Raw genomic sequence first — 17,661 nt, forward strand, 5'->3', positions numbered from 1 at the left:
TAAACTTTCAAGAGTATGCACTTATTTGTCTCCTTTGAAGGCATATGGAGGTTCACACCATCCCTCAGCTCCCAAACCCTTCAGCACAGCACCTCAACAAACCAGGATCATGTGCTGGTGTCTGGTCACATATTTTTAAGCATTTACTTCCTCATTTCTTCGGTAAATTACCATAACTGGCATAAAATGACAAAATTTTATTATATTTGTTTAATAGTCACTGTTATTCAGTGAAGTATTTGGTGAGTATTCATTATTTGCTTCGTACATTTAGTTAGAGATGCACAAAATACTTTTTTCAGTTCCAGTCTGATTCTGATTCCTGAATTTGGATATCTGCCAATACCAAAGCATTTTTTTTACTTGAACATCATTATCATTATTATTATTAATGATGTTGCTGTTGATATGATAAGTAAGGTTGCATGAGGCTGTATACACACAGCACTTCTTATCAAAAGAGCAAAAAAAAAAAAAAAAAGCATTGCATTTAAATTTTTTCCAAAGCCATGTATCTGAACTGTAGGTCAAGTAGTCTTCATACACAAGCAGGTGGAGGAGTGCAAGTTGCTATGGCAACTCGGTTAATTTTTTTTGAAAAACAAATCAAGTGCACTGCAATGCATTATCAACTAGTGAGTAGATTTCTATAGATGAGTTCTAAAGTAATAGAATTTCAAAGAGTGCAGCGGCTAACTGATAACTCCTTCATATCAAGGTTCATCAAGGTTTTCAAAGTGAATATTTGAAGTAAAAGTGCAGGAACTGTGCAGAGAAAGAAACATCTACACTGAAAAAAAAACTTTAAAATACTGTAAATTAACTATAAGGAGACTATGGAATCTGGATCCATACATGGATCGGTGACGTCAGTCCAATATCTGGACTGGACTGGATCGGTCCCAACTCCACATTTAGTTTTAGCGCCTGTCCCTCCTGCTTCTCATCATGTCTTCCTCTTTTCAACAGGCCAGTCTTCCCTCTCCTTCTTCGCATCCCTTTCCATCTTCCTCTTCCCAACCATCCATCATCATCTCTCCTCACCCTACTTCTGTCTTTTCTCCGTCTCCTTTCTGTCCACTCATCCATCCATCCATCCCTTCCACTGCCTCTACCTTCATCATCCTTTCCTACTTTCATGTCCACATCCATCCCTCTACTGCTCGCTGATGAATAATAGTCGATGTGCTCTCTTTGACCCGATGGGAGATTAGTGTGGCATTAGTAAAGGGCAGCACATTAATACACAACAAACACACACCCTGTCTCTCTCTCTCCTGCACACACACACATGTTCATGTACCACTGGGCATGCATAACCACTTTCATCTGTTGCTAATGAGGGCACAATGAAGGACTTGTACACCTTCTCCTATCTCTCTTTCTGTCACTCTCTCTGTCTCTCTCCCCCCTCCTCTCTTCCTCCACAGATGCTCACCCACTTGTGTGCATCTCTTGTATGTGTATATTTTCATTATCATTCCCTCTGCTTTCCACCCTTGCACCTTTCTGCACACCCTGCTGAGGTTCCTCTTCTGTTTTGCATCCCTCCACCTTTTCTCCCTCGCTTCTCTTCGCTCTCCATTTTCTAATCCAACTTCTCTTTTTGAGTTTTGCCTCCCGTCCAGATGTCATCTGGGCAGGTGTGCGTGTGTTTATAGCTAATGACCATGCATATTACAGCTCTGTATCCTTTCTGCATGTTAACACGTACCTGCGTTTACATGTCTGCTGTAGGCTTCCTCTTTGACCTGCTCCACCCCTCTCTTTTAAATTTACCGAAACCAACGACAATCAAATCTGTATCTCAAAGCCAAACAGTAACCGTTAAAAATGAGGTGACTCATTCATTCACCATTTTACCAGCATTAGTTACATGAGTGTGTCTTAATCCAGCCTGTGGCTACATTTCAGCTCGCTGACAAAATCTGGCTCGAACATAATGCCCTTCCTGGCTCTAGGGTTTTTCACAAGATAACCAACCCAGGGATCATTCAGAAACATCCCAGGGACTGGCACCGCTCCCTGGCCCTCAGTTCTACAACCGCAAGTAAGTGTATGGACAGTGCCATGTTCGGGAACTGCCAGAATAGCTGTGCTCAGATTGTGGTGGTTAAATGGTTACGCCATTCTGGACAGTATCAGTTGAATGGTGGCAGGACGTTCTGCTGTGCCTGCTTAGTCATGTGGTTTGAGTCAGTTTACGATGTATTTCCAAATTAGCGCAGATAAGATAGGTCATTTGCAATGCTCAGACTCGTGCAATCAAAAGATGGCACATACAAAGGAATACATACAAGCTTGCGGTAAAATGAGCTCCAGGCTTGAAGCTGGGCCTCGTCTCCTTCCAGATTGCTAATGCTAAACACAGAGACAGTGTTTACTTTGTGCTTAGCATTGTGAATTGGATTCTACGGATCTCTGTTTCTTCCTCTCACTTTCAATCTTTCATTTTTCTCTTTCTCATTCTGGTGGACTTTTTTTCCCCCATTTGAGTCTTCCAGGCTTTAGCCTCTGGTTCAGTCTTTTCTTCATGCACTCCTTTGTCCCTCTCTGTCTTCTGTCCCCGTTTTATGATTTCTTCCTCTGATTCTCTCAGGTTTTAGGCACTCCGTGTGTCTGTCCGTCTGTTTGTCTCTCAGGCGTGGCCCGTGTCAAGTTAACAAGACCAGACAAGGATAATTCCCTGACTCACTCTGTGGTTTACTTTTCCCCTCTGCCCTCTGTCATCCCTCACTCCTCTCCCATCCATCCCGCATTTCAACTGTGTCTCATGGTCTTTTCATTTCAACTGCTTCTATCCATCTGTTTTACCCTTCCTGTTTTCTCTTCTGGCGGCCAACCTATTCTACCCAGTTATCTCTTCATCGCGTTGCCTGCTATTTTGCACACGCCCTCCTCCCAGCATCAGTCTATCCATCTGTCTCTCTGGCTATTTCTCAATCTATGTCAATCTCTCAAATGATCAATCTGTCTATGCATGCATGCATACATCTCTCCTCTCTCTCTTTCCTGCTCAACCTTTTCACCCAGTCTCCACCCCTCCCCATCTGTGCTGGTGCCTAATTAGATTTGTTTCCATTCTTTTATTCGATTCTTCCTTCCTCTCTAAGCATCCCTTCCTCTTGTCCTCTTCTTGCCTTTCACAATGTGTCATGTATTGTGAACATGAGCACGTACTCTGGTTAAGGTCATATTTGGGATAAGTGGTCTCTACACATCTACCTACCCAGATTAAAAACCAGTCTCATTCAAGTGAAGAAGCAGATTATCACCACAGAGAGGGAAACTGCACCAACTGCAAAAAACAACAGACTGCACATGGTGGCAGGTTGCTGTTATGGCCAACAAATTCGTCTTTGACCTCTTGGCATATATCCACCCGGCTGAAGTCTCCTTGAGCGGGTCATGGTCTCTACCAGCTCCAGGGCTACAGCTCTACAGCTGACCCTGCGCTCTGGCCTCTCTTGAGGGGGGTAAGGTGCAAGATATTGACCTACATGCTTCAACGCAGCATCACATTATCATTATAATTAAGATGTTTGTATGCATCAGTTTATCAAAGGTCAATGAAAACTACAACACAAAGTTCACGCTCGCCAACACAATGCTACACCACACTAAATAACCTAGATTAAACAGCTCTGAATCAAATTACAACACAAGCAGTATCACTATGAATGCTGGCACCATGTTCAACCCACCGCATGGCAAAGAAACTTGGAGAAACTGCCCTGATTTCTGCGCTACTACAGCCAAAATTAAACTTTCGGCAACAACATGGCACACGCTGACGACAGGGCCGATGCAGAACTTCTGCCTGCAGCTCAGAGTTTATGAATGAGCAGACTGCGTATGCGCTCGTGCATGCAGACACCAACTGTAGCATAAACAGAACCACATGGGCGTTCGTATTGGAGATTATCTGTCTATTAACAGTTAAACAGCTTGGATTGAACGGCGACCAGCATCTAAAGATACTTTCTCCCCTGAATGTCATATGTGAAGTGAACTTGATTGAAATGTATCAATTATAATTAATCAAAAGCCTGACTTCTCTTAAATTCTTAGGGGGAAAAAAATGAAGATGTGTGAACTCATCAAATTATGACAAAAACACTGCAGAATAAGACAAAGACAAGTAGAAGAATTTAAAATATATGCACATCTGTAGATTAATTTTTTATACAAATTCTGAAACTACTCATAAAAATGTGAGGGTTTGAATTAATCAGAATTGCAATACCTGATGCAGACACAGTCTTGCCCTCTATGTTGTAAATTGTGGCTTTAATTTTCTTCTCCCACAGCTACTTGCAGGATTTATAATATGACATAACGTCCTAATCCTAAAGTTAAATTTATCATGAACAGGCTGCATATTATTATCAGAAGCAGGGAGGCTACCAGTGCCTCCTCCGTCTCCGGTGACCTTGTCTCTGTGCACAGAGACAACAGAACAGAGCCGCAACCACAAGGCCAGACGCCACATGCTAACAAAATCACTGATTGAAATATATAGAGAGAAGAGTGGTGGGTTAATGAGAAAGCAATAAACTCTCTCCCTCTTTTCTCCTCCCTCCTCTCTCCATCTTCCATCACTTCTTTCTCTCCAACCTCTCTCTCCCTTAATTCATTCAATTACACTAACATCTGTCTCTCTCGCTCTCCTCCCTTCCTTGATTTGCAGTTGGCGTTACTACACTGACTGCTGCGATCATTCAAAAGTGGTACAAGAAGCATTTTCAGTATCTACTGTATATAATACCTTGGTATAATTACCAAAAAAACGTAAAAAATGAGACCATGGTCAAGATGATTGGTAGCCTCGGTCTCACACCAGTGGTGCTGCTGGTGCTTTTTCAAGTTGAAGGGTTTTTGTGTTGCTTTCCAAGCTGGACTACATGTTGGAAGTGATTTTTCCATCCGTCTTTAACACCTTCCATTATCTGCCGCTACGAGAAACTCTGGAAACTTTCGTTTTATTTGGACTGGCAGAGCAGTGCCCACTCCCTGCCACGTGCAATAAACTCTAAATCTCTAATAAAAATCTCTTTTTGACATAAAGTATTACAGTAATGTAGATGCAGAACACGATGATTCATTTCACTGCATCTATCTTCCATCTACACTTGAGGTTTGGAGGCTGGTGCCAATCACCTTCCAGTCTTTATTGGTATTTATTCAAATTACATGTTATCAAGTGTTTTGTAGGGTTTGCATTGTTGTCCGCGCCTGCGTTACAAACTGAATGTCCCTCGGGACATAGTATTCAATCTTGTATCATATATCCCTCTCACATCTCTCCCCCTCCTCCTTCCAGCCACAGACGGTGTAGACAGAGAAGCAGACAGAATCAATAGGAGCCAATCAGCATCAGACGAAGATGAACATGGGCCCTTTCTCCATCTCTCACTGTCTACTTTAATGTTAAGTCGGGCCATCCTTTTTTCTCTCTCTCCTTATTCTTTCTCTCCTTTCTTTATCTTCTCTCCTACACCTTCACTTCTCCTTTTGACCTCTTTCAGTTTACTATTCAGTTAGTTTTGCATGCGTCTTCAAAATGGCATCAATGTTAAACTTTTTCCATACAAGCAGAAACTCACTGCACTTCCTGACAGCACACTCTGCACAGTCTATGCTGTGAATGTGTATTATTTTATAAAGCTCAAGTCAAATCTCGACAGAAACAGTGAGTATTGTTCATGGTGGTTTGTGGGGTGTTAAAAAGAAGCCATGGTAGAGATAATTACATTTTATGCTACAACAAAAGCCCTGTGACTTCATTTTTGTTGCTTTCTTGACTTATTATACAGTAGTGTTCTGTGGGTCCTCATTAAACACTTTTAAATCCTGGTCAACAAACTCAGAAATGCAAAAACTTTTATCTGAAAATAAGCCTGTTCATCTTGTTTTCTGCTGGTTTAGATGCTGAGTTCAAGCTGCCTGGCTTGTAACAACTCATATAAAAACAGCTTACATAGTTTGCCATTGCATGAAATTACTCCGGACATCGTGTGTGTGTGATGTGCATTTAACTCGGCTAGCTTCGGACTCCCAGTGTTACTCAAAAGTCTTCTTTCCTTCCTGTTTTAAGATCACATTAATAAAACAAAGCTTTGGCAGTGTCTTTAATGATCATGTGAATTTGAATTTGTGCTATCCTTTTCTATTATTATTTTAGCATTTTTGCTCATATGTAATGCTGTATGGTTTTTGTTTATTTGTAATGGCGCATGCTGTAATATCTCTGCATACAAACCCTAAATGGTTTCCTCACATAAGTAAAGACTGAAACCATTATCATGCTCTTTTCCTGGATTACCATTGCTGTTAACATAGCTTACCACGTCATTTCCATTCCTATGAAACTGTGAACGTAGCTGATTATATAATATCCAAGGGCTTTCGCAGACTAACCCACTGAATGAGGGCTTTTGTCTCCACTGTTTGAAGTTTTACCTAGAGAGACTTTTGGTGGGACATGACTGTCTAGTCCGGATTGTAAAGGAATTTTTCTGAGTTCATGTTTGTTGACTGAGGGAAGTGCTCAGACATGGATCTTTTACTGTGTGTGTCTGTGTCTCTGTGTGTGAAAGACTATGCTGGTGGATCTGCATGTGCACGGAGGAATCGGAACCCAGTAAAAAGTCCTGAAAGAACTGCATGGAAAAAACTTGGAGCCTTTAGTTATTGGATGTGTGTAGTATATGTACATATGCATTTTACATTCTTAAGTACAATTGCACTACTGTGAAGCTCTGTAACAATTGAATCTTGTTAGTGTTATACAGTATGCTTCATTCAACAAACACGAATAAGCAATTGAAAATATACGCCTTTGTATGTCTTTAAATGTTTGCTTTTTGTAATTGTTGACCCATGCTGAGCAGTAACTAAACGAGAGTGTTTTCTGCATACTTTTCCACGTGTATGTGCTTTTTGATTTTTTAAGTGCACTTAAACAACCTTGAACACCTTCATCACCTGAGTCCAGTGTAGTATAACTTTACTGAAGAAGTGTGAGAGTAAACGAATGAGTGTGCATATCGTGCATAAGTGAGACAGCAAAAGTAAATGTGTCTTTTAAGCTTTGAATTATTCAAGGCATGTTTAAAACTGACTTTCAGCATAGTATGATGTGAAGTCGGAAAAGTGAGAGAGTACTTGTTGGTGTGGGTGTAGGGTGGTCTACCTATATACAGTGGTGGGAGGGTAGTTGGCGATGTCGTAGATGAGTCGTATGTGTCCCTGGTACAGCTCCAGCGCCAGCGGGTCGTGGTCCTCCTTATACAACAAAATACCGTTGTCTTTATCTGTGGCAACCTGGAGGGACAGCGAGAAGAATGGACGCAGTCTGTCAAAACCTGCTATTTTAACTGCATCATTTAGTAATGTCGTAGGCAATTGTGGTTTCACATAAAGATACACACTTTTTACAATAAAAAATTACCCATTTGTTTATTTTTATTCTGACCAAAACAGAGTTAAGCTGCACCTGGCAAACGCAGCAATGCAGCCTCACCTTAGCCTAGCTACATCATATGAGTAAAACTAATTCATATATATATGGTTAAATATGTCTGTTAATAATCTTCCTGTGTTGCTGGTATACTTTGTTCAGCTACAAGTGATTGACCTTGACGACTAGGGATTTTCACCCTCAGCATTATGAAATCTAAAAATCTCAGAGTTTCTCAGATCTGGCAAAGCACTTAACTGGCACTGAGCTAATTTTTAGATTGCAAGTCTTGATGTTGCTCTGAATCAAAGAGAAATTAAATAGACTTTCCTTTCAAGATGGTACAAAAATGACGGCAAAACATAAATTTTGCCACACACGTCCCTAAACGAGGTCACTCGCGCCTCCCTCCCACACAAACACACTTGACATGTCACACTTGCTCGCGTGCTCTGCTAAGCGCTAACTAACTAGCGAGTGGAAATGGTGCCAAGGGGCCAAGCACTTAACACTCTTGGCTTCAATGGAGCATAGCCAAGTCAACACCTGCTAACAAGCTGCTGGGGGAAAGATGAGATCGAGGCAGACCAAGAAGAGAAACGGAGGGAGAAATGTGGAGAACAAAAGAGATGAGAGGGAGAGAGAGCAGGGGGATGGAAGAAGAGGGTGAGATGTAGGAAAGTGGGTGAAGAGAGAACTGGGATGCAGACTGAAAGAAAAGAGAGAAAAAGAATCCAGTGATTTATGAAGTGCTGTGGCCCTTTCATTCTTTTTTTCACTTTCTCTCTCATGCCTTTCAGTCAGGGCCTCTTGGTGGAGTTTAAACAGCCTTGGCACTGACATTGAAAGCTCCTGGCAGGACTGCAGAGGCACACACACACACACACATGCTCACACACACATGCTCACACAGATCCAAACAGGTGGTAAATATCAATTAGACTGCTCTCCGTTTCTTGTTTCTCTTTCGCCCACTCGCACTCTCATTTCCAAAGAGGAGGAAAATATGTCTCTATTAGGATATAACTCTCAGGTGTCCAAAACGTATATTCTGAGTGAGTGAGTGTGTGTGTGTGTGCGTGTGTGTGTGCACAAGCACAAGTGCTCAGTGTGCAATGGAAACATAGGGCGTAGCAGATGTTTGCTTTGCTTTGTCGGCACTAAGTCGCGCAACTCTATAGGCTTGATTTGAGCAGCTCACTGTTCTATTTCAAGCAGCCCCAAAATGTTTTCCATGTAGCGCAGCAGAAAATGGCTTTTGTACTACAAAGGGTGACAAACCGTACAAAATAGGGCTTTTTATTCTTTATTACAGAAAGCAGAAACATTACATTACATTTCTAGTTTCACTCTTATATAAATCCCTGCCTGAGTGAAGGATTTCTACACCTTGAAAACCAAAACTCTGCTAGCGGAGGTCAAAGGTCGACCCTACCTGTAATGAAATATGCGCTGTGGGACGGAGCTTGGCACCTGGCAGCTCCACGTACCCGTCCCGACCCAGGAAGTGAACGGTGGCCATCTTGTCACATTTGTTGCCGTAGAAACTGGGCATGCAGCGGCAGACGGGCTCCCCAGCAACCACCAGGCACTGGGCGCCGTTCTGGCAGTCTGATTGGTCGCAGGGGCTGGTCTGCAGCAGGATCATGGGCGGAGGGTTCTCGCAGAACAGCCCGCTGAGGGAGGGGTAGATTGAAGAGGAGATAACTTATTCATAGAGCTTTAATGGGGTGATTTGTTGTGTCCGTTTCCCCTGATAAAACTTGTTTGGTACTTCTGCATTTTGCGTCAGTGCATTTCATTTGGGGATTACATTGGTGGACTTGGACAGATAATATTCCAGAAGAAAATAGACATGTTTTATCAGCATAACATGGCGGATTCTGTATATCATCTTGTTTTCCACTGTATCTTTTTCATCTTTAAATCTCTGAACCTTTCTTTGTGTTTCCTCTTTTTTCCTCTTTCCTGCATAGCGATGTCTTCCTCTCTGTCTCTCTCTCTTTCTCTCTGTCCCTTGTGATGAATTTGTTTCTCTCATGACAACAGTCTCTGCTATAATTAACCACATGGAGCTGCATCTGGTGCACACACAGACACACACACACACAAACACACACACAGTGGGTCCAGACAGTCAAGTGTCTGATTATGAAGCGCCATCTGTATCTCCTCCCAGTCTGGCCCTGCAGTGTGTCGCCGTGCTCACGTCTGTTCCAGCGATTTGCAGACGATGTGTTTCCGTGACTCTCACCTGAAACCCTCTTTACAGACGCAGGTATAGCCGTTGACAGCGTCCACACACTCCGCTCCGTGCTGACACTTATTCTCCAGGCAATCATTATAGTCCTGCTCACAGTGTTGGCCCACATAGCCTGGTAAACACTCGCACCTGCAGCGACATGGAAATATGGTTGGGATTACTGTGTGTGTGGGCGACAGACTTTGCCTCATGATTACAGCTGCTTTGCTGTACCAAGAGCTGACAGCCCATGTTTTCAGAGACAACAAGTTTCCCCTGACAGAACGCTTGAGCAGGACACCAAACTTTCTACTCACTGCTAAGTACCTTTTGGATAAGTTACATTTTGAACATTTAAATGCAAATTAACTCACTAAATAGAAAGTCACACATTTATAAAATCTCTTTCTCTACAGGCTGGTTGCTGTTAGTATGGGCAGTAATTGGGGAGTAGATTTTACTTGATTGGAGAATTAGGCAAGTGATTAAATCATAAAATGTTTCATGAAGCAGTATGGCCAAATACAGTATACTTGTGTGCATTGCTGCGAATGAACGTGTGTAAATCGCTGTTCAAGTGTGCTCCACGGTCCTGGAAACATGTTGATGTAAGATGAAGTAACATGTCTAACCTTTCCAAGAGTGATGCCTGTTTTTGGTCTGATGGAAAAACATCTTAAAAGCTAAACCTCAAATGTTATAGAATTCATCTAAAGGTTTAAGTGGAAACTGACAACTTTTCAACCCCCCCTAGTGTTTCCAAGTGGTATTATAGTTGGCGCGCCTCACGTTCCATTTCCCTCAAATCCCAGCAACTACCAAAAACACAGGACACACTGCATTTGTTTCCAAATTTCCATAAAGAAACAATCCATACCACTTTAGAAATAAGAGAGAAGAAAGACACATGTTTTCTGAAAAGGTAAAGTTAAATTGTCCTCATTTTGTATGGAGCAATAACATTGTTTGAGTATTGCTTCGAACAAACAAGTAAGTACAGCGGAGGTTAACGTCAGGGTGGAGTAGAAGAAAGCAGGATAAAAAGCGTGAGTTCATTCACTCATTTAATCTATAGTGTAGACATGAAAGCAGATAGAAACGGTGCCAGCCGGACTGGACCGCCAGTCAGCCTTCATTCTCCCAGGAGATCTTAACTAGTGGCAGACAGAATTGCACAGTGAAAGCGTACACTAATCTGGTGTTATAGTTCTGTAGCCACTACATTGTGCAATCATTTACTTCATCATGATACGTTAACGCAAACTTGTCTATTGCCTGCTTAAAACACAAAACTATGCAAAGTTTGAGGCACATGGAAAATCAAGCTGTGAGGGCAAATATAATGATGATAAATGGTGACATGCTGTCAGTATGAAAGGAGAATATGGTAATATTAGCCCAAGTCTGCATCTATTTCTGTATCAGTTACATATTTCTGTTTGTCCGAACGTGTTTGAGTGCGTTTGTCTGGTTGTGTATTCGTCTCATCAAGAGCTCGAATGGCAGAGCGGCAATGATCGTTCTGATTCTCCTTGCTGCACAAAGGATTCAGCTTTTAACTTTTTGACCTCCAGTCGCTTTGTTGTCACTTTCAGTGACGTGATGTCTGACCCTTTCAAGCGCCGACCGCCCGCGAAGCTGTCACTCACCTGTAAGTGCGGCCCACGTGGACGCACTTTGAGTCGTGCTGACAGGGGTCGAAACCATGGAGACAAGGGTCGACCACCTCCTCACACAGGTCGCCTGGTGACAAAGGGTGAAAGAAAATATTTGTGTTTTTAGTAATTGAAATGTTTGCATGTAAAGCTATTTTTTAAGAGCACAAATAAATTGCAGAGGGACACAATGAAGAAGAGTATCAGAAAGAGGAGGAAGAAACTAGACCGCAGCAGAGAAGCCGGTCTAAGCTTTTCACATGTTCTCTGTCAGCTTCAGATGAGCGGAAAAGAAAGAAAACAGCGGTGGAAAAAGATCATTTCTATATGTGTCTATCTTGTTTAAGCCTCAGATAATGTGCCGTGGTCCTCATGTACACATGAACACACACACACACACACACACAAACACTTACACACACACACACACAGGGAAGAGCTTTATCAGCTTTTTCTCAGAGCTGATGGAGACGGGGGTTAATAGGCTGTGTAACAGTGGCTACGGTCCACACACACACACGTACACACTTACACGCTCAAAGGGTGAGAAGGGTTAACAGCGTGTGTAAAGGCAGTAGCTGCAGTTGGTCATATGAAGGAAGAGGGGACTGAGAAAGGTCAAGCACATTTCCAGCATCCTCTGCCTGCTTTAATCTAACTCTTCCGCCTCGCTCCCACCCCGTCGGTCTCCACCGCCACTTTCACACACATGTCATTTGGAGCTACTCTCTGTGCGCCTGCACCTGCCGAAGAACGACATCTGAAATCCTTCAAGCTGCAGCAAACGTGTGACATTAAAGTAAATTTTAATTGTCCATGAAACTACACTAAGCGTCTCCTGGGCAGGCTTCTTCACACACTGGACACTTAGTTAAAGATGCCAACATTAATTTATCAAAGTGAAATTAACTGTGATACCTTAGTATAATTACCATAAACAAATGAGACCATCGCTGAGGTGGTTATTAAAGATGCTAAACATGTTGGGAGTGATTTACCCAGCGGCCTTTAACTCCTCCTCGCTGCTGCCAGAACACTTTGCCACTTTGCAGAGACACTTCCAAAGTTTTACCAGAGCTCAGTTTGTGTCGACAAATGACCAGCCAGATTTTACTCGTGTTAATTCGGTTAACAGCCTGATAGTCTTGTTTATATTCTTTCACTCATTCAGTGATGCTTTCATGCGAACGCATTCAAGTTTTGTCACAATTGTATGAGCATAGACACTCAGCTTATTATTTAAACAAGATGGACGACCCTTTATTTGTAGGCAAGTGAGCCTCAAGCACAGGAAAACTGAATCATGCTCTCTGGCTTTGCAACAAGATGGTTTGGTCCACAGCAAGATATCTGAACAAAACTACTGTCCAGCTTGTCTGCAAATTTAATATGAATGTTCATGGTCCCATGCGGATGATTCCTGATGAGTTTATTGCCTCTCTGATCCTTTGTGTAGCGCCGTCTTCTAGTCAAAATGTCCCCTTCACAAGCACTTTGCTCCATGACAAAGCATTTCGAGCACTAGTGGTTGGATTTTCATAAAATGTATCGTGCAGAGTCTCCAGGGAATAAACCCTAATGGTCTTGGTGACCCCCTGAGTATTCTACTGTGGCTGAAATGTCAAAATTGCCCACGAGATACTGCATCTTCTCACCTATAAGACAGATTGGTGCACATTCAGGCTCATGTTCAATTTTTTAAACTGTGGCTTTCTCGTTTAGGAGGTTGTAGAAACCTTATATCAGCTGTTTAAAAGGTCTTGTGACCTTAAATCTTGATTTTTCTTCCCCTCTGGTGCAAATATGCCGTGACAGCCCTGGTTGCTGAGTTTGGAGAAAGCCGAGCAACTAGCGAAGGACTGTCCTCTTAATGTGACACCTGATGATTACACCCCGGTTCACTGAGCTGAGTGGAGGTTCAGAGCCAAAGGAACCAGCTGCGTGTGTGTGTGTGTGTGCGTGCGTGTGTGCTTGTGGTTGTGTGTGTGTGTGTGTGTGTGTGTGTGTGTGTGTGTGTGCTTGTGCAACAGCTGTATGTGGTAAGGTGGCTGGCACTGTGAGAGGCTGCTCTATGCCAACAACGATAATGACATGGTGCGTGTGCGGGTGAGTGTGTGTGTATATTGACTGAGATCCAGTGTCAAAGGGGACCAGCTGTGTGTGTGTGTGTGTGTGTGTGTGTGTGTGTGTGTGTGTGTTTTAGAGGACACTGTCACAGATAGAAAAACTTAACTTCCCAGTCAGCAATTTAGTTTCAACTTACTGGACTCCACCAAGCGAGAGCTCTCTCTCCTCCTCTGTCTCGCTGCTGCTGCCCTTTATCGGCCCTTTCTTTACCCTTTTCCCTTGATATGTTTATTTTTCCCTTTTCCCTCTAGTGCACACTCCCACTTCGCCATCTCTCCGTCATCCTTCCCCTCTCCCTCCCCCTCTCTTTTCTGTGTGATTGCTCTTTCAACCTCCTGTAGGAGCAGTTTCAGGTCACTGCGGAGAGGCTGTCCATTCCTAACTTACCATCCAGTAAAGCGGAAAATATGATTTTGTATGTGTGTGTGTGTGCGTGTGTTGAGTCATGGAGGGACTTGGTGACACACCAGCCACAGAGGGTCACCAAGTGTAGAAATAGACAGGGTGTGTATGCGTGCGTGTGTGTGTGTGCACCTGTGTAGTTAGGTGGACAGATGCAGGTGTAGTTGTTGACTCCGTCGATGCAGGTGGAGTTGTTCTCGCAGTCGTTGTCTTCACAGTCATCCGGGTTTATCTCACAACGCTGGCCCTCGAAACCTGGCGGACACACACAGCTACACACACAAACACAATGTGCGTTACAAGATGCTGACTTGGGCCAAATCCGAGCGCACGCTCCTGCTGCACGACTTGAAATGAAATCAATCAGCCAGATCAATCAGCTGCTCAACTTCACTTCCCCTTAAATTCTGCTATAAGAGCCTTAAAGAAAAACAATTTAATCAGTATTCTCGAGGGGTTTCTTCTGTCCCTCTTCTGCATCTTACACACCACTGGAGCCACAGCATATCTATATCTAGCGGTCCAACAAGAGACACCATTTCATGCCTCATTTTATAGCAGAAATGAAATTTTAACATGGCTGTTCAAAGTTTAAAGTGTGACTGCCACACACAAACCCTCGCTGACTATCGTCTTCTGCACTAAAAGAGAAGCAGTCATCCCTTTTAAACGCAGTCTTTGATTCATGTCATCTCCGCTTTTCTTGTTTCATTAATGAGCATCAGAAGTTATTGTCTGATACTGTCTGACCACACACATGCATGCATCCGCGTGTGTGTGTGCACGTGCATATCTCTTTGTCTGTGTGTGTGGTCATGTTACATGAATCTGTGTATTCTTATATTATTTGTGGTTTATTTGATGAATCCTTTGATAGATTTGGTGAATGCATTTGGAAGTTTTGCACCTTTTTTTAATATGCCACTGCCTTTTAGCCAGTTGGCATGAGCACAAGCACACACTTTCTCACACACACATGCCCACACATACTTGACCTCCATAACAGATTTCAGCCTCCTAGGGCAAAAATTGTGGCTGGCAAAGGGCGGGGAAATGCTTGTGATCCGACAGAGCGAGTGATGGAGCTGCTGTTTGCAGCTAGAAATGTTAAGACAAAAACAACCCAGCCAGGGGAAAAGAAAAATATGCTGAGATAAACTTTTTTTTCCTAGCTGGACACCACCCACCTGGGTACGTCTAAAAGAATTACGAAAGCGTCCTCCTCCTCCACCCCCCATTCATCTTCCTCCATTTCACCCTCCTCTTCTCACCAGCCCTTGATCTCTCAGCCCTCTTCCCACCCTTCATATCTCAGTCCCGTTAACTCCTTACAAGAGATCACACACACTCAAAGACCCACATCATCTTTAGGTAAAGATCAACCCCCCCTCACACACACACACACACACACACACACACGCACACACACACACATGTATTTGTAGGCACTGCATCCTCTGTCCTTCCCACCCTCTGGCCCGGCAGAACTGATTCTATTTTTCTGTTTAGTTTTTATTCCTTTTGTTTCACTCTCACTCTGACTTTTCTAATCTAAAGTTGCTGCCTCACAGACTTTTTCTCACGCCAACACTTATCTCACTCACTCACTCCTCCCCCTCCCTCACCATATATGATATTCATTGGCTACCCCCACCCTGTCTGTCTGTCTGTCTGCTGCCTTTAGAAAGCTAATTTTAAAGCTGCGCTAAGACTCCAAAACAATTTAAGCCCCTAAATTACAATGAGCTTATTAAAAGGCTGTGGCTAACACATTAGCATCCAGTTGCCCTCTTACACATCCAGCAGACACGGAACAACATGGAGTCATATTTCTTACCAAAATAAAATCCAAAAACACTCTTTTAGATGCGGTGTGGTCTCCATCAGCCCCCGATAAAGCATTAACCGCATCAATCAATGACAGTCCTTGTGTTGCTGACAGGAAAAGGCTTATAAGACTGAGATGAGACGTACTACATTTAACCTTACTGCACAACAAAAATGTTGGCTTTTTTTGGTGCAGTTGCATTTTTGATTCTCTTAATTCTGAAAGTTACGTTAACAAGCGGCCATTCCTCCACATAGAAAGAAAAAGGAGAGGGAATGAGGAGGAGTATGAAAGAAAGTCCAAGTAAGAAATAAGAAAAGAAAACAGGCATTAAGTCTTCCCGTGAGAAACAAAAGACAAAGAAATACAAATGAGAGGACGACTGCCAGAACGGACAGGGTCAGAGGCCACGGTTTGACTAATCAAATCCCAGTCTTGACATTTAAAGTATATGCTTTGACAAATGGCTTCCTGCTAAGAACCGAGGCTAATTGGAGTTATTGAATATCCCCAACTGATTATATAACATGTTAAAATGTCAAAGGGGTCTGGTCTCCTGCTCTGTCTGTCTTTCTCCCTCACTCCTTCTCTCCGTCTCTCTCAGGGGGCACAATTATCTATACCTGTGTCGGTATTAACATTAGAAGAAGATCTGTTAGGGGTAAAGAGACCCCTAATAGCATTACCACTCAGGACGTTAAAGGCCAAACGACCATCAAAGCTCTATAAAGGGCAAAGGCCTTGTTAAGGGGCTCAGGGAGGAGACAAATCTGGTTAAGATATTTATGACAATTGTTTCAATCCCAGTGGCTGTTTGTCATGAGTCTGGAACAGAGACCTTTTTTTTTGGCAGATACTGATGACGCTGGCAGGCACAAGGATGCTCATGCATACACACACATGCTTGCAGGCAGAATATACAGTATTTCATTGCATTTTCTTTTTCTTTTCTTTTTTTTTTTTTTTTTACATATATTAGCAATCTCACTTCCAAGGCTGCCTCTTTGGCTCTTCAAAGAGTTTTTAAAGAGTGTAAAAATACTGTGTATTTAATGTGGTTTGGTTCAATTTAATGGCTGAAAGGCTGTTTTGTTAAATTAAAGTCTGTTTTTAATTGATTATATTTCTAAACAATTGGTGACCATTTTCATTACTTGTGGTCTGCGGTCTACAGCCAGAGTTATATGACACAGACACTCTTGCTTTAGTTTCTTGTTCCAATATGGATTAACAAAGAGATGATAGGAGTTCAGCTTTTTTCCACAATCCTACCAAACATTTACAGTATTTCAAGCTGTTAGACTGTGGATAAAAACAAAGAAACACAGCAGAAGGCCAGAGGTGTGAGAAAAAAGTCTGAGATCCTGTATCAGCTCAACTCTCCACTCCACTCAACAACTGCCACTGAGAGGCTCTTGACCCCCAGCGTCTCCAGCGGAGCTGCTCTGCAGCCAGGAGTCAAACTGTGATTGTGTTGGGCAGCTCCCAGGTGTGAAAGTGTGAGACTGTATGAATGTGAAATAGGGGGTTCCTGAAAAGAAGCTAGCAAATGCAGTATGGTTTCCCTGGATGAATGTAGATGAATTAAGGGGTCAAGCACATTATGGACTGTGTGTTACTGCTCCTTAGACATCAGCTTTACACCCTAAAAAGCAAAAATGTTATGGATGTTTTTTGTTAACTGAGGCATTTCAGGGAGAATTTATTTTCCACAGCTGATGCTAATCTTTTTCACAGCATATTCATTCACTTAGAATCGGACAGTCTGATACTGCTGCTACTACAGATGCATTGTATTGTGTATGCACTGGGTTTTGTGTGTCGGCAAAACTGTCCAAATGGCAATAAAAGTAGTAATGCTCTCTACAAATGAACTTTGCATGGTGTTGGATCACAACACCACTGAGGATGAAGTCCATACACATCTCTTTGTTCATTCTCAAAT

At 42.7% G+C, this 17,661-nt stretch overlaps 1 protein-coding gene across 1 annotated transcript in view; it reads right to left on the reverse strand.

Annotated features, from left to right (window-relative positions):
• Positions 1 to 17,661, reverse strand: part of slit3 (slit homolog 3 (Drosophila)) — a 241,586-nt gene that overhangs the window by 8,305 nt on the left and 215,620 nt on the right. The window contains exons 29-33 of the mRNA XM_041943676.1: positions 14,021 to 14,160; positions 11,354 to 11,447; positions 9,717 to 9,854; positions 8,898 to 9,138; positions 7,196 to 7,326 (exon numbers count right to left, since the gene is read on the reverse strand). Of these exons, the coding sequence (XP_041799610.1) occupies positions 7,196 to 7,326; positions 8,898 to 9,138; positions 9,717 to 9,854; positions 11,354 to 11,447; positions 14,021 to 14,160 (744 nt within the window). The remainder of the gene's footprint in view (positions 1 to 7,195; positions 7,327 to 8,897; positions 9,139 to 9,716; positions 9,855 to 11,353; positions 11,448 to 14,020; positions 14,161 to 17,661) is intronic.

The sequence above is a fragment of the Chelmon rostratus genome, chromosome 9 (assembly GCF_017976325.1).
Source record: "Chelmon rostratus isolate fCheRos1 chromosome 9, fCheRos1.pri, whole genome shotgun sequence".
NCBI lineage: Eukaryota > Metazoa > Chordata > Actinopteri > Chaetodontiformes > Chaetodontidae > Chelmon > Chelmon rostratus.